The sequence below is a fragment of the Lethenteron reissneri genome, chromosome 15 (assembly GCF_015708825.2).
Source record: "Lethenteron reissneri isolate LAM-NWPU_2019-01 chromosome 15, ASM1570882v1, whole genome shotgun sequence".
Lineage (NCBI taxonomy): Eukaryota > Metazoa > Chordata > Hyperoartia > Petromyzontiformes > Petromyzontidae > Lethenteron > Lethenteron reissneri.
This window is the reverse complement of record NC_083793.1, coordinates 4,675,416-4,693,011: the sequence shown is the minus strand read 5'-3', so window position 1 is coordinate 4,693,011 and position 17,596 is coordinate 4,675,416. Positions and strand designations below refer to the sequence as shown.

At 50.0% G+C, this 17,596-nt stretch overlaps 1 protein-coding gene across 10 annotated transcripts in view; it reads left to right on the top strand.

The window, feature by feature from the left end:
- Positions 1 to 17,596, top strand: part of LOC133342611 (glutamate receptor-interacting protein 2-like) — a 189,862-nt gene that overhangs the window by 158,124 nt on the left and 14,142 nt on the right. For 7 of the 10 annotated variants that reach the window (XM_061551856.1, XM_061551861.1, XM_061551860.1 and 4 more), the window contains 11 exons: positions 1,183 to 1,328; positions 2,145 to 2,292; positions 5,109 to 5,278; positions 6,236 to 6,373; positions 7,549 to 7,704; positions 8,334 to 8,520; positions 9,817 to 9,962; positions 13,325 to 13,405; positions 15,157 to 15,226; positions 15,990 to 16,135; positions 16,809 to 16,953. In XM_061551856.1, the coding sequence (XP_061407840.1) occupies positions 1,183 to 1,328; positions 2,145 to 2,292; positions 5,109 to 5,278; positions 6,236 to 6,373; positions 7,549 to 7,704; positions 8,334 to 8,520; positions 9,817 to 9,962; positions 13,325 to 13,405; positions 15,157 to 15,226; positions 15,990 to 16,135; positions 16,809 to 16,953 (1,533 nt within the window). The remainder of the gene's footprint in view (positions 1 to 1,182; positions 1,329 to 2,144; positions 2,293 to 5,108; positions 5,279 to 6,235; positions 6,374 to 7,548; positions 7,705 to 8,333; positions 8,521 to 9,816; positions 9,963 to 13,324; positions 13,406 to 15,156; positions 15,227 to 15,989; positions 16,136 to 16,808; positions 16,954 to 17,596) is intronic. The other 3 variants (XM_061551863.1, XM_061551862.1, XM_061551858.1) reach the window with 2 other exon arrangements.

The following is a 17,596-nucleotide window of genomic DNA, read 5'->3' as shown; positions in this document are numbered from 1 at the left end:
CCACTGGAGCTATGCCTTTTAAATCGTCTAGATTGAAAACTAATTTCTTTAGAACTGCTTTTTGTGTTTAGTTTGTTGTCCTTCCCCCGCACCTCCGATTAGCACGGTTGGCTACGTACGGTGCAAAAGAAGTTCGACACCTTTTCCACTTCAGACCAAACGCAGATGTATTTCTCAGTCAGCCAAGGTCTGTTATCAAAGTTGTGCAGTATAGTAGAGCATACGGTCAGAAAATTCAACACATCAGAATTTGAATTTTTATTTCGACTGGAGGAGGAATACGATGAGCTGTGGACCTCTTTTTCACCAATGTCCAGTAGGGGCAGTTTGGCAAGTTACATTACCACCACCAGAGCTCGGTTACAAATCAATTTCTGCCAACCAATTCCCAGACTTTCCGGGTCAAACCTGGACAGGCGGCAACCGTACACACACACACACCTCGCCAGCCGAACATGTCTACCCATTGTATGATGTTTGAACTGGGCCTCTTGTCTCCCATCAGGCTGTTGTAAATGGTAGATCGGATATTACGCTGAATTATTGGGTCAAAGGTCGAGTGTGTTAGTAGTTTTGGCCTCATTTACATATATTACATATTGTAAGCCTTCAAATGACCCCACATTCCTTGAAATTGGTGGAGCAGCCTAGTAGGATGCTCGTACATACGTGCATTTAAAGATAGCTGTATAGGTTAGCTGATTATATTTAAATTAAATATATTTTAAAAGGTTGTTTGTCCACATATAATTTATATCAGTTTATCATAAACCATCCTGACCAATGCTTTCCAGCAGTTCAAGCAGCTTGTGACCCTCTGAAAAGGCTCCATAGTCATCTCCGTTAAAATAAAATGACGAAAATAATCTCAATAAAAAAATAATCCCTCCTCTCACGCGTACAACGGGATACGGTGCGTAATTTATGGAAACAAACCTGCAATAATCTACAGTTTCCGCTAATTTCCACGGGCGGTTTACCGGACGACGTAGCGGAACCGCGAAATAAGCTGCGACTTTAATAAGGATCGTTAATGGATTGGCGTTTAGGCGCTGCTAATGGACTGTTAATTATCTCGTCCGTAATTGATTTTTGGGCAACTAAAAAGAAAGCCGCCGCCGCCGCGTGATTTCCCTCCCTCCTGTGTGGCCGCTCCTTCCACCGCCGCCGCGGCCTCCGCAGGGAAGGCACGCTGAAGGCGGGCGACCGGCTTCTGAACGTGGACGGCATGAGCCTTCACGGCGTGTCGCACGCCGAGGCGCTGGCGATCCTGCGCGAGTGCGGCCAGGAGGCCACGCTGCAGATCGAGTACGACGTCTCCATCATGGGTACGAGGGGGCGGCGGCGAGCGCGTTCTGTACCCGAGTACGTTGAGCTTCTTTCGCGGCGCCGTGCGTAGCGAACTGTGCTCATCGCAGGTTCTCCAACAATAACAACAACTAAACGACAACAACGGTGGTGTTGCCTACGTACGGTGCGAAAGAAGTTCTACGTACGTGCAGCGGTGGACTGCGTTTACAAAGGGTGTGCAGGTTTGCATGTTTTGCCACAAGAATGTATGGTTAATGCAGACTTGATGCCTGAAATTGGTTTATTTTTCGTGTTTGAACATCTTAACCAGAAAGGGTGAAGGCCAAATAATATATTTCCATAATTTTGATGCTGGCAATAAAGGTCCCAAAATGATTTATTTAATCAGAAATGACAGCACGGGCAGTGCCCCCCAGCCCCGGACACTGCCCACCAGAAGGGGAGAGTTCCTCGCCCACCACCAGAGGTCGCAACCGGGTACCCGATACCCGTACCCTACCCGATACCCACTTTGTGACCCTGGTGCGGCCGGGTACGGGTACGGGTAGGCCGTGAGTCACTGGTGAGTAACCGTTTGTCACTCATTTCCCAACGTCTTGCCTCTTCTCACAATTCAAGTTCCTAGAATCAACCTACCCGCGCCTGCAACATGGCTTCATCCCAGAGGTCGCAATCGGGTACCCATACCTTACCCGATACCCGGCCGGGTACGAGTATCCGGGTATCGGGTACGGGTACCCGTTTTCGACCCTGGTACGGCTGGGTATGGGTACGGGTAAGGAATCAAAACCTGTTTGCGACCTCTGCCCACCGCTGGGTGTTGTGTGTCTCAGACTCCGTGACCAATGCCTCTGGGCCGCTGCTGGTGGAGGTGGCCAAGACACCGGGCAGCAGCCTGGGAGTGTCTCTGAGCAGCCCCGGGCACCTGCACAAGCCGACCATCATCATCGACAAGATCCGCCCAGCCAGTGTGGCCGAAAGGTTTGTGCATCCGTGTGTCTCTGTGTGTCTCTGTGTGTCTCTGTGTGTCTCTGTGTGCGTTTGAGCGGTAGTGTAGCGGTTCGGGCCTCTGCGCTACGAACTCGGTGACCCGAGTTTGATTGCCGTTCATGGCCAACACCAGTGACGATTATATGAATCGGTCCTGGGCCTCACCTAGGTCGACTTGACCTCAAATGGGTACGTGTTGCAGTCTGTTAACATCACCACACTGCCAGGGTGTGGTGTTGGCCACCCACTCCCTCGTGTGCCGTGTCGGCCTTCATAGGTGCTCGCTAACAGCACTTACCCCAAACGGTCTGTTAAGGCTATACGGGGTATCTTTGTGTATGTATGTCAGCAGTGGGGAGCGGTAGCAAAGAGGTAAGTGCGCTACTTTCACACCGTTCGTAGCCGACTGTGCTCATCGTACGTGAAACTAAACTTTTTATTTTACCATGTAAGGCCCCCACTGAGCTATATACAGTGAGGGAAAAAAGTATTTGATCCCCTGCTGATTTTGTACGTTTGCCCACTGACAAAGAAATGATCAGTCTATAATTTTAATGGTAGGTTTATTTGAACAGTGAGAAACAGAATAACAACAACAAAATCCAGAAAAACGCATGTCAATTTTTTATAAATTGATTTGCATTTTAATGATGGAAATAAGTATTTGACCCCCTCTCAATCAGAAAGATTTCTGGCTCCCAGGTGTCTTTTATACAGGTAATGAGCCGAGATTAGGAGCACACTCTTAAAGGGAGTGCTCCTAATCTCAGCTTGTTACCTGTATAAAAGACACCTTTTGACAGAAGCAATCAATCAATCAGATTCCAAACTCTCCACCATGGCCAAGACCAAAGAGCTCTCCAAGGATGTCAGGGACAAGATTGTAGACCTACACAAGGCTGGAATGGGCTACAAGACCATCGCCAAGCAACTTGGTGAGAAGGTGACAACAGTTGGTGCGATTATTCGCAAATGGAAGAAACACAAAAGAACTGTCAATCTCCCTCGGCCTGGGGCTCCATGCAAGATCTCACCTCGTGGAGTTGCAATGATCATGAGAACGGTGAAGAATCAGCCCAGAACTACACGGGAGGATCTTGTCAATGATCTCAAGGCAGCTGGGACCATAGTCACCAAGAAAACAGTTGGTAACACACTACGCCGTGAAGGACTGAAATCTTGCAGCGCCCGCAAGGTCCCCCTGCTCAAGAAAGTACATATACATGCCCGTCTGAAGTTTGCCAATGAACATCTGAATGATTCAGAGGATAACTGGGTGAAAATGTTGTGGTCAGATGAGACCAAAATGGAGCTCTTTGGCATCAACTCAACTCGCCATGTTTGGAGGAAGAGGAATGCTGCCTATGACCCCAAGAACACCATCCCCACCGTCAAACATGGAGGTGGAAACATTATGCTTTGGGAGTGTTTTTCTGCTAAGGGGACAGGACAACTTCACTGCATCAAAGGGACGATGGACGGGGCCATGTACCGTCAAATCTTGGGTGAGAACCTCCTTCCCTCAGCCAGGCAATTGAAAATGGGTCGTGGATGGGTATTCCAGCATGACAATGACCCAAAACACACGGTCAAGGCAACAAAGGAGTGGCTCAAGAAGAAGTACATTAAGGTCCTGGAGTGGCCTAGCCAGTCTCCAGACCTTAATCCTATAGAAAATCTGTGGAGGGAGCTGAAGGTTCGAGTTGCCAAACGTCAGCCTCGAAACCTTAATGACTTAGAGAAGATCTGCAAAGAGGAGTGGGACAAAATCCCTCCTGAGATGTGTGCAAACCTGGTGGCCAACTACAAGAAACGTCTGACCTCTGTGATTGCCAACAAGGGTTTTGCCACCAAGTACTAAGTCATGTTTTGCAAAGGGGTCAAATACTTATTTCCCTCATTAAAATGCAAATCAATTTATAACATTTTTGACATGCGTTTTTCTGGATGTTGTTGTTGTTATTGTCTCTCACTGTTCAAATAAACCTACCATTAAAATTATAGACTGATCATTTTTTTGTCAGTGGGCAAACGTACGAAATCAGCAGGGGATCAAATACTTTTTTCCCTCACTGTAGCTCTTTATTAGAAGTGACCTGGCCACGAATGGTAGCTTAACGAAGTGGCTTATGACGTGGAAATCATAGCAGCCAGACACTCAAGACGCATGCTGCTAAATGTGGAGGGAAAAACCTGAGGACCCGGATCAAAACCCACGCCAACACAGGGAAGAGAGAGAACTCTCAAACTCACGACCTCCTGCATACCCGGCGAGGTAGTTAACATCTCTCACCACCGTGGCGCCCCCATGTACGTAGAACAACAGTCTGAAAAGCGGTGCCGCTGAACCACGTCTCGCTCGCCCACGCTCGTCCCTCCGTGCCCCAGAGGTCGCAAACGGGTTTTGATTCCTTACCCATACTCGTACTCGTACCCGGCCACACCAGGGTCATAATCGGGTACCCGTACCCGTATCCTACCCGATACCCAGCTACCCGTACCCAGCTGGGTATCGAGTAGGGTACGGGTACCCGATTGCGACCTCTGGGATGAAGCCATGTTGCAGACGCGGGTGGGTTGATTCTAGGAACTTGAATTGTGAGAAGAGACAAGACGTTGGGAAATGAGTGACAAACGGTTACTCACCAGTGACTCACGGCTTACCCGTACCCGGCCACACCAGGGTCGCAAACGGTACCTGTACCCGTACCCGGCCGGGTACAGGTAGCCGGGTATCGGGTAGGGTACGGGTATCGGGTACCCGGTTGCGACCTCTGCCGTGCCCTCTGCGCCGCTGGCACCCGCAGGTGCGGGGCCCTGCACGCGGGCGACCAGATCCTGTCCATCGACGGCACGGGCATGGAGCACTGCTCGCTGCTGGAGGCCACCCAGCTGCTGGCGAGCGCCACGGACAACGTGCGCCTCGAGATCCTGCCCATCCGGCAGACGCGCCTCGCACTCAAGGGGCCCGAGCAAGGTGAGAGGCGGCGGGGTGGGCACGTGGGTGGACGTGCGGACGAAAGCTCGAATGGACGGACTGATGAATGGGCACGCGGGTTGACAGACGGACACGCAGATTGATGGACGCACACAGCGACACGTGCAGAGATGGAGAGATAGACCGATGGATGGGCACAAGGATACACGGACATACACGCGGATTTACAGACGTACATGAAGATAGATGGACACACACAGAGACACATGCAGAGATGGAGAGATAGACCGATGGATGGGCACACGGATACACGGACATACACGCGGATTTACAGACGTACATGAAGATAGATGGACACACACAGAGACACATGCAGAGATAGAGAGATAGGTGGACACATCGACAGACATGCAGATTGCCAAACAGAAATACAGATTGATGGACACATACAGACACGTGGATAGATAGATGGATGGACACACAGACACACAGACAAGCACATGGATTAATAGATGGACATAGAAATGGATGGGCACAGCCACACATGGATTGAAGGACAAATGGCCACAGGGACACATGGACAGACAAAACATTTGATGAACATGTGGACGGACTTGCATTTGGATGGACGGACACACAGATGGACAGATAGCTGCATGGATGGACACATGCATAGACAGACAGACGCGGACAGACAGACACAAACGGAAACAAAACTCTGCGTGTTGCAGGGTACAATGCAGCGGTCTCTCAAAGCGTATATTTTCAAGTTTCCTCTCAGCTTTCATTTTCCCTTTTCACTCTCTGCAAACTTCTGCCTTCGCTCGTCCGGCATCTCGGCTCTAAGGCCGCCTTTTCTCACTGTCCCCCCTCCCTCTTCCATTTCCTCTTCCCCTTCCTCACCGCCCCCTTTACCCCCCCCCCCCGCTCCTTCCCTCGCCCTCAACACTTCCTCCGCCGCTCCTCTCCCCATTCTGTCCGGGGGAGCGGCTGCAGTGAAGGTGCAAAAGAGTGAGAGGCACCTTTCTTGGGACCCACGGGCCTCCCACTTCCACACCTACCACCCAGGTGACGGCCGAGTGAGGGACCGCCTTCCTCCTCCTCCTCCTCCCCCGTCCCACCAACTGCACTCCAGTAAATGCCCTCCTCTGCCTTACTCTCACCTGCTCTTCACTGTCGCTTTGCGCTCTCATGAGAAATGGCTGACTCTGTTCAGAGTTGTTGTTGTTGTCTCCCCCCCCCCCCCCGCCTAAATTGTATCCTGTCGGTGTCATGGGCTCAGATGAATACTAACCCATTCGGGACTCTAGCAGAGCAATGCAACCCTTGGTGTTGGAGAAAGGTCCGCTGAAGTGTCCGTCACGGAAGTAGATCTGAGATCCCTTCCCCCCCCAGGGTCGCCCCTTTGCAAAAGAGGCGATGTTTCCCGTGCCTCACTGGCTTTATTGCCATCTCCCGATTAATTAAAGGATACCGAACTGATGCGACCTCTGGTCCACACAGTACATGCCAGCACTCTCCCGCCCCACCTTGCCACAGGCACTTATGCTCATGGCATGGCAATCTGGAATATAGCCAAGTTAAGTAAAGAACCACATTTAATGTGACGGTTTCTTGCCCAGACATTGGTGGGTGACTGGGCTGAGGCCATCGACTCGCTGAGCTTGAGAACTCTGTTTAATCACGGACGACTCGCCTGGATTCAAACCCAGGTCCCTCAGCGCTCTGACCTCTGAACCATTCGGCCACCTCTACTGCGGAACAGCGCTGTGGATTGTTGATGTGAGGCTGCCATCTAACTGTGTGTCAAGTGATGAGATGAATAACCTTTTTGGTTTATGCTGCCGTGATGTGCTTGTCATGCATATAATTTGTGGAGCATGCTTGTATTGTTAATTTGGTTGCCTGTATCATATATACCTGGCTTCCTGCCTGCTTTCTTGTATGTCTCTCTGTCTGTCTGTATCTGTCTATCCTTCTGTGCCCTTGTCTGCCCATCTATATGTATATTCTCATGCCTGTAAATCATTCTGCCTCCTAACGATCTGTCTCCCATCCATCCACATATCCATCTGTTTGTCCAGCTGTTAAATGTTCTGCCTTGGTGTAGTTCTGCTTCATTGCCTATTTGGCATTCCCGTCTCTGTGTGTCTGTCCGTGTGTCCGTGTGTCTGTCATTTTGGTCTCTCCCTGTATTTCCCCGCGTCTCTCTTTCTCTCTGTGCTACTCTCACCCCCATCCTCTGCCCTCCTCTCCCTGCCCCTCCCCTCCCCTCCCCCATCCCGTCTCCCCATCGCCCCCTCGCGCAGTGGCGATGGTGTCGGCCACGTTCTCTCCGACCTCCATGAGCGCTCACAGCATCAGCTCGCTCCACCCGAGCAGCCTGGGCCGCGCCACGCTGCCCCTGGGCTCGCGCAGTGCCTCCGTGCGTCGCCGCGCTCGCAAGAAGGACTTCAAGAGCTCGCGTGAGACCCCCGCGTCGTGGTTTGTGCTCTGTACTGGGCTCCTATAATAATAATAAAAAAAACCAGCTTGCGTACCACACTCACACCCAGGGCCCCGTTTCTCGTGGAAGGTTTCGGGGGTCCTCCGACCGTGCCTGACCCTTAGGAAGCTCGGCCGAGATGCGTGGTACTCAGCGAGGCGGCGTGGCACAGACCTTATGAAGTGCTATGGAATGAATATTATAATGATAGTGATGATCATGGCAGTAATTGTGATGTTGCTAGTGGTATTGAGCTCGTGATGATGGATATCATGAAGGTGGCGATGATGAAGCTGACTCGCCCCTGCTGGACATCTGTGAAAAAGAGCTTCATAGCTCATCGGATTCAGATTTGGCCAATTCCAGCAGCAACCGCTGACATCCTTTCCGTCATCATTATTACTCTTTTGACTCGAAGCCCCTTGCCACCCTCATCCGCCCCAAGTTGTTAATTGTGACCTTCGTCTGTGGGAGGGTGTCTCTCGCTTTGTGCTAAGGTCAGTCGCGGGAGGCGACGGCTGGCCTCGTTAGTGGCTGTCACGCTGGCCGGACTTGGCTGCGCATCAGGAAAGGCTCACCCCCCCCTCATCCCCCACCCCCGCCCCCCAGTGTCTCTGGCGTCGAGCAGCCTGGGCCCCGGCGGGCAGGTGGTGCACGCGGAGGTGATGGAGGTGGTGCTGTACGGGGACGGCCTGGGCAGCCTCGGCGTTCAGCTGCAGGGCGGCGTCTTCAGCACCGAGGTGCTCAACCTGCCCCCCGTTGTCAGCTTCATCGAGCCCGACAGCCCCGCCGAGCGGTGAGGCACTGGGGGGCGGCGGCGTGCGGCGACACCTTGTGGCGACACCATGTGGCGACACCATGTGATACCGTGCGACAACACCATGTGACACCGTGCGACACCAAGCGACGACACCGTGTGACATGACGCAGCAACGGCATGTCACACAGGACGGCAATACCGTGTGAAACCCCACGGCAACACCATGTGACACCGTGCGACACCACGTGACAACACCATGTGACACGACACGGCAACCGCATGTCACACCACGCGACAACACCGTGTGAAACCCCACGGCGACACCATGTGATACCGTGCGACACCACGTGACGACACCATGTGACACGACGCGGCAACGGCATGTCACACCCCACGGCAACACCATGTGATACCGTGCGACAGCACCGTGCGGTAACACCGCACGACGCGGACTGAGGCCCAACGCTGCGGCCAGGGCTTTGTCTTTTGAACCACCTTTGTCATCTGGGACCGCCACCTGTTAGGTCAGGGGTCGGCAACCAACATAACAAGGAAGAGGCTTTCTATTTTCGAATTTGGTAAGTAAAAGAACTCACAATTTCAAGAGCCGCAATGCGTGTGGTGAATACGAGAGGGTGGTGGTCCTTCGTAAATAACGTCGCGAAGCTCTCCTTAGAGAGCAGCGTGCAGATGGGGAACAGCACGTGGCCGACCCCTGAGTTAGGTCAACCGGCCCAGGCCCGCGTCCGTTTGACCTCTCGCGATGGGCTGTGGCCACTCAGGCCAATGGCCGGGAAAATATTTCCGTGAGAAATGAAGCATCCGCAGACCATTGTGGCGGTTGCTGTTAGCCGGTGCCGACCTTGGGCCAGCACGGTGCAGGAGAGGGGGGCGGTGAGGCCGGAAACCACGCGGTAAACAATTTTGTCTCCAATAAAGGTTTTTGGGTTAGATCGCGTAAATATAAATGTGTCGTTAAACACGCCACCACCTGACACAGCCAATTAGTAAAATTCAGCATGTCAACAGAAAATGGCCAATTTGTTACTGGTACAGCATACCGGTGTGTTGGAGAGTAAACCCACAACACTTACAATTCGAGTTTGTTCGTCGGGTGGTGGCGGATTTAACGACACATTTATATTCACGCGATCTAACCCAAAAATCTCTGTTGTGGATAATATCGGTGGCAAAAGCCTACGTGTTAAACTGAATCTCGTCTCTCTAGCGCCGATGTTCGCAGGCTGCGTCAGCTACTCAATTAAGGTTGAGTTGACCTTGAGAAGCGAGTGGAAGACCGGCGACAACATCCGTTTGTGCCGCACGCTGCAGATGCGGAGTGCTGCAGGTGGGAGACCGGCTGCTGGCTGTGGGCGGCGTCCCCACGGAGGAGGCCACGTTGGACGAGGTGCACCAGCTGCTACGTGAGGCCGCGGCTGGCGGCCGCACGCGCCTGCAGATGGAGTTCGACGTCGCGGGTGAGCGCCGACCTTGCGGGGGGGGGGGGGGGGTGGCTGGGGGTTGTTTGGGGGGCGCTGCTGTGAACGCGTCAATGCCGGCGTCACGGGGTTTACCGCCGGATTACACTGGTCAACACACTTTTTCTGGCATAAGGTATTCCGACGGTCTTAAGATAATTTTGGGGTGCTGATTCTAAATCTGGCATCAGTTTTTGTCTATCACATCAGGTTTGCGAGATATCAAATATTGCATTTTCAATTAAAAACTGCAGAAGAAAAATATTAAATAAAGGTGGATATCTACATAAAATGAAATTATAAACACACTATCCTAAATATACAGCACCATATTTTAACACTAAAGCAGTCACTGACTCGCAACAACTTGCAATCATAAGTGAAGGAGTTAATTTCGGGTAAAATCAATGAAAATGGGGTATACCGATAGCATAAATTAGATGTGATAGATTAAATCTGAGATCAGATTTGGAATCAGCACCCTGAAATTAGTCTAAAACAGCTGCAAAAGTCCAGGCCAGAATTTTGTTTTTTGTTGACCAGTGTTATCAGCGATTAAGGTAACAAAGAAACATTTGGTCAGTGACAGTGCCTTAACTAGGACGGTATATTATCGGTGAAGCTAGTAATGGTGTTGATGATGACGATATAAATGGTTGAATTTTTGCTGATGCATATATTGCAAATGATAATGTTCGTGATGATGTCACACAGCTGTTGTTCCTGACCGCTTCCATAGATGATGATGATAAGGAAGTCGCTCATGGCAATGCCATGCAGAAGGGCCGTTGCTCAAAACGTCATCAATTATATAGATCTTTATTTTCTGGCGGCCGCGTAATCTTGTTGTTGTTATTGATGCTTGTGCACCACTCCCAACACAGCTGCACCAACTAAGTGGTCCAAGTGATTTTTGAGAAGGTGCCAGTCCACAACACATTTAGAGTGGCTCTCTAGAGCTCCCTCCAGTGGAGGTGTGGAGGTCCTTCAGCCAGCAGTGGCGTGAGCAAGCAATTGCAGGGCTGCACCTTTACCTGCGTAACGGAATTCTAAATTCTGATTATTTACTGCCCTTTGTAATTCCACTGCTGGATGAAGTGCTCCCCATGACTTGTTTGTCCACGCTTCAACGTGTACCAGTCAGTGTTGGTGTGTTCAGATATCACTCGGCACTGCTGTGGGCTGTGGAGGGAATTGAACTTCGATGCCCCATGTTCATGGCACACTGCGCTTCGATGAGTCAAGACTAACTCTTTTCAAATTATCTGTGCCTGATGGAAACGGACTGATGCTGAATATTTTTGTTTTCAAGATGTTGTATTTAACCTCGTATGTATGTTTTTTATTGCATGGGCTTAGAGGGGTATTGATATGCGACGCGTGGGATAAATATTGAACGAAGATGATGGTGTGGCCAGTATTAGTGAGCACACAGTCTGAGGCCTGTCCCAGACTCTAAAACACATCCTCAATTTGCACAACAATGCTCACTTTGTTTGCATTTTTTCGCTTTTTTTTGTCTTTTCAAACTGTTGCAGCTGTGCTTATCAGCGTGTCGTGAGATGAAAAAATATCCACTTGGAACCCTCACAGGAAGCAATTCATGCCACTTTGTTATAGAAATGCCCTCTGAAAAGTGATATCGGAGAATTGCCTCTGAAGCGTGCCTTCATGTGCCTCTTATCTATAATAAGGGCTCTGAATTTTCTCACATTTTGCTCCGCTATGGAGATGGATGTCTCGTAGCTTTGGAACTGATATCTTTTTAATTCCTCACTGTAGGAAATAACATTCTGATCTAATGAAAACCAAATTAAATATTAATGGATTTTTTTTTCTGCATTATTTCTTGTCTGGGCTGAGCCACCCAGTCTCGCCCCTCTATCTATGGCCCTTGATATTATAATCTCCGGGCATTAGCATAAGCCCTACCTTAACCGCCTCTCAGCACAAAGTATCTGATTAGCTGTTTCCTGTGAAACGCCATTTCTCAAGCCACAGCCTTCATGCCCCCTCACACCCCCTCCACCACATCGGTGCAGCATTCTGCGTTTAGCAATCTTCTTAATTAATTCACGCGTGAACATGTCACATGCGTGTACCGCACCTGATGGTCGGTAACCGCACAAACACGTGTGCCGCGGTTCATCACGGTGCTTGAGACTGAAAGCTAATCTCTCCATTCCTCTTCCGACACTGATGTGTTTCAGGAATGCTTTGTAACACTTATCATAAACCTGTGCTCTCGATTGATGTACACTCCCAAGTCTCACAATAAGCATTTTCTTAAAGCCGTCCTCCCACACTGATCTGTAGCTCGCAGTCTGCGTTAGAGTTATGCACGTCGCAAGGCTCAGCATAAGCCATTACTCAAACACAAGCCTGCGAGACATTTTAAAAAGTTATTTTTTGCAAAGTTGGACGCTCAAGCTTTCGGGTGCAATTAAAGCTTCAGCAGAGGCACAATCTCAGCACGGTTGGCTATGTACGGCATGACAGAAGTTCAACATACACAGCTCCTGAATGTGACCTCATCTTAAGACGCTGTACCGACATGATGGGCGTGTTTTTAATGTCGAGAGAGACGGTTGCAGGCGGTGGCGAAAAACAGAAAAGGTCTTGGGGTTGGACATGAATGGGGGGCAGGGAAATCGACAGCACACAGGTGAACGGAGGCAGAGAGTTCCAGACAATGGGGGCAGCAGATGAGAATGGGCAACTGCCTTCTGAGCACGTGGTCACCAATGTCATGCGTTTTCACGAGCGTGAGAAATCCGTGCTCGTTTTTTCATACGAACACTTAAAGAGCAATGCGGCTCCGTAGTCTCAACCCCTCCCGCCCGCCCCCCTGTCCCCCCAAATCCTCCTTTTCCTCCAAAATTGCTTATTTGAAACAAATGTGAATATATGCTTGGGTTAGGTTAAGGAATGACGAGGATTTATAGATATGTTTTTGAAATATTCCACTGTATAGGAAAACAAAAACCCCAACACGGCCCTGAAGAGTTTACCGAAGTGCGGCCCACTGCCGATTGCGCATCTGCGTTGGGCCCGTGCTGTCACACCGTTTTTCGAGAGTGTGCCGGGGTGCTGGGTTTTTACGCCTTCCATGGAAATGTAAGCCACGCAGACTTGCCTGGTTCGTTGGACCCAGGCCGGCTTGCTTGGTTGCTTTCTCAGTGGTCATGGAAAAGTCGGAAAACTGGTGGCCAGTCACTCGTGGCCACTCGCTGAACTTAAAACGTCTTCTTGAACTTCTTTTGCACCGTGCGTGGCCAACCATGCTAATCGCGGTGGAGAAGGAGCTGAGCCACTGTGACGCGGTCCATTAATCAGCTGTTCCGCTCGCCCACTGAATGCAGAGTCCATCGTTCCCAGCAGCGGCACGTTCCACGTCAAATTGCCCAAGAGGAGAGGCGTGGAGCTGGGAATCACCATCAGCTGTAAGTCCGCATTGCCACCCAAAGGCATCACGTCATTTGGCCAAAGGAGCTGCAATGAAAGCTCCACAAAATCAATTCCACAAGCGGTAGTCTTATTGCGATTTGTGTTTTAGTCGATTGATTGAAGTTGCCAAACTGCCGCATTGTAAACGATACGGCCACGAAAGCATATATATATATATGACGAGCAGAGTCGACGTTTATGCCTCCAGCGCGGAGAAAATTTTATCCATTAGCATTCGTTAACTTTAACGAGAGTACCCATTAAGTGAACTCTGGCTAGGGTCACTCGTGATTGATTGAACATTAAACCAACTCTATTCATTTAATTGGGACCCTTGTGCTGATACAGTTTAATTTCCACGCCTGAGCTGAATATTGAAGCTGGCCAAAGATTTGTGTTCAATGTCTGATCGCATCTCCTACATTTATTTAAATATAAGATGTGGATTACCTAGGATTTTACCAGTATTCTTGTTGCATTCATATACTAATGGTAATAATAATTACAGCCCTTTAATAGTTCACTGCTGAATGAAGGCCTCTGTCATGGGGGTTGTTTGACCATACTTCACCTTGCTACTAGTGGTCAATGCCTGTTGGTGAAGAGCTCTGCTGGTTGTAGAACCGGTGCACATGCCACTCACCAGTGATTGTTAACCGTGGCAGGGAATCGGACTCAGGTCGCTGGGTTCATAGCTCGGTGAATCAAACCTGTCAACCCCTTATCAGCGCCCTACCTCACTACAGACCAGTTCAGACCTTATTGGTCACCCCGTCGTGCCCTTATAAATCTCAGCGTTCATCCTACAAAGTCCCATCGCAAGGGAGAAATGCAAACAAATAGACACATTTTTTGTGCCCGTATTGAAACGGCTGTACATCGTATGGACCTGAAAACTCAATTACCCTGTACAAGAATACGGGGTAAACCGTATGGGTTGATAGGTATGGTGAACTCACCACGTTTGCCTCCATTGCGCCCAGATTTAATACATCATCAACAAATACGCGTTGGTATATTTGATGAGGATCAGGGGAGCAAAATCATGTTTTGAAGTAAGAACACCCCAATGTAGTTATACAATACATTTATATTTTCATTGACTTCATTTAAGTAATTGCCGTTTAATGAACAATGCTCATAAACGCAATAATGTGCTTACCAGCATATGTGATTATTTACACTTTTCAGGACGGTTGTGGATGATGTTTGGCCATTTCCAATATAATGAGTGGCTTGCATGTGACGGCAAACCTATAACGCCCAGAGATGCCCCGTGGTATGGGGAGGTCCTTCATCCAGCAGTGGATTGACAAAATGCAGTAACTAACGATATTAATTTACTTGTAGATCATTTCAAATATGAGACCAGAGCTATGCCATTGGTGCGCAAAGATGATGGGCCTTCAAAACAAGCTGAACAAATGGTCGGTACAGGGGCCACTTTCGCCGATAAGACATCGTCAGTGTGAGGTCCGCCACACGTTTGAAACCATTGTGTTTGACAGCAGCACGGTGATGATGGTGGTGGGGGATGTTTTAACTCCTTGTGTATTGTCAGGGGGCCGCACATCAGTGAAGAGCACCGATTTATTAAACGCCCTCTCTCATTCTCAAACATTTCGGCTGCTCCTCTAGTGCTTTGTCAACGCCCAGCCGCTCTCCGCGCTAGGGCAGAGGAGAGAGGTGGGGGTGGCTTGAGTCCCTCGTACCCGTCTCACTCGTGGTGCTTGTGTTGGTTTCTCAGCGCCGGCTTACCGCAAGGCGGGCGATCCACTCGTCATATCCGACGTCAAGAAAGGCAGCGTTGCGCATCGGTGAGCCCGCGGCTTAAGCAGCCGCGTGAATCGCTGCCCAGCCTAAGTGGGTCGGTAACGGTGATGTTAAGTTTGGATGTTTATAAGGGTTGGGTTTTTTTTGGCATGCTGGACCCAAAATGCCAAAACTCCAAGCAGCTAGCAACAGACAACACTGTTGAAACAGCGATAGATAAGAGTCGATACGTTTCTTGAATTGAGTAAGGTTCATTCAAACTTGGGAATAGTGACGATGGGAGGGAATCCCAAAGCCGAGCAGTGCGAGGGAAGAAACAGGAGGAGAAGTGGGTCATATGCTTGGCCAGCATGGTCTAAGCATATGTAAGCGAAGGGACATGGTTTCGTGTTAGACTCAACTCTTGTCTATGCGGTGGGACACGGTTGATTGATAGACCAGGCTGTATCTGTGCTAAGGGACATGGTTGATTGATAGACCAGGCTGTGTCTATGCTGAGGGACACGGTTGATTGATAGACCAGGCTGTATCTATGCTGAGGAACATGGTTGATTGATAGATCAGGCTTTCTCTATTCTGAGGGACACGGTTGATTGATAGATCAGGCTTTTTCTATATTCTGAGGGACATGGCTGATTGATAGACCAGGCTTTGTCTATGCTGAGGGACACGGTTGATTGATAGACCAGGCTGTATCTATGCTAAGGGACATGGTTGATTGATAGACCAGGCTTTGTCTATGCTGAGGGACACGGTTGTCGGACCAGGCTGTCTAAATAGTTGACCTCGGTGTCGCTTCCCCGTGAGGACGGGGACTCTGGAGCCGGGCGATCAGCTGCTGGCGATCGACGGCGTCCGTCTCGACCACTGCTCCATGGAAGACGCGGCTCACATCCTGCGGCAGGGCGACGAGCTCGTGAGACTCAAGATCCGCAAGGACGACGACAACTCAGGTCTCGGCTCGTCTCCGGGCGTGTACTGAGGATTTGTTTTACTTTGTATCGCCCTCGTGATTGCTGTGACAGAAAACTGAACGAAGCTTGACCCATGATGTATGGGGTGAATAATAATGAAATTATTAAATGTTACGTATGTATGTTGAACTTACTTCGCAATGTATGTAGCCAACCGTGCGTATCGGAGGTGTGATTAATACGCTTTTTGCCGTCATCTGGTCCAACACCAATGGAGACTAGGCTCTAAGAAAAAGCTGTCTCGGGTGTGGACCAATCAACTTCAAGGACAGTGCATAATCATCATTATCAGAGTTGTTTCTTTTTGTTTGCATTTTGACTGCTTGTGTTGTGGTTATTGCAAACATGATGCCTCGTATAAAGGTGTCAGTTTTTGTACCAGTTTAAAGGGTAAAAGCCTATTACGTGATTAATATCGATTAATATACAAAGCATTTCAGATTATATATGTATATGTATGCCTGCATTTTTAAAAAAATGACATTTCTAAAACATTTGGCATATTAAAAAAGTTTTCTTGCCAAGTCCTCACGACAAGGGCCTACAAAAACCTGCGTGGGCCCGAAGGAACAGATCTTCGAATGAACTTCCTTAGGGCGACCGCATCTCACCCCGTCGCTCCTCTCCTCCTCTCGACCCGCCGGCCGTGCAGACGAGCTGGAGGGCACGGGCGCCATCAGCTACACGGTGGAGCTGAAGCGCTACGGAGGGCCGCTCGGCATCACCATCTCCGGCACCGAGGAGCCCTTCGACCCCATCATCATCTCGGGCCTCACCTCCGGCGGCCTTGCCGAACGGTAGTTGCTGCCGCTTGGGGCCCCCCGCGGAGGTCGCGAGGGGTCGTGGTGCAGTGGCCGCAGCTGTTGGGGGGGGTGGGTTGTCCCTTGGTGCCAGGATCTGAGACGGTGGGCGCTGGGAGGGGCGGGGGGGGGGGGGGTGGTACTCAGAAGGAGGCCTCATCTGGCATTTTCCACAGGTCCATCCACCAGCCCTGGCGATGGTTCAAGCGCTGCTTATCGCCGCTAGGGATGGGAAGATGAGGGCAGTGGTGCAAGGGAAATTGTGTTTGGTAAGGTGTTGGGGGTTCAGCCGATATATATCTTGTGACTTTCTGAGCCGTCCCCTACTGGACATCTCTAAAAAAGAGCTTCATAGCTCATCGGATTCCTCCAGTTTAAATAAAGATTCTGATTTCAAGCATTTTGATGGTTTCTGCAGTGTCTCCCGGGAGAGATAGATGTTTGTTACAAATTCTTACAAAATGCTCTTCTGACAAGTCTTAAGTGACTGGAACTAAAAAAGTTATTTCTCGAAATGCACGGCATGTGAAATCTCACCGCAGCTGCGTTTCAACCTGCCACTCCATGTAACTTTGCTGTGTGTGCCTGCCTGCGTGTGCGTGTGTGCATGTGTGGGAAGCAGTAGTGTGTGAATCGCTCT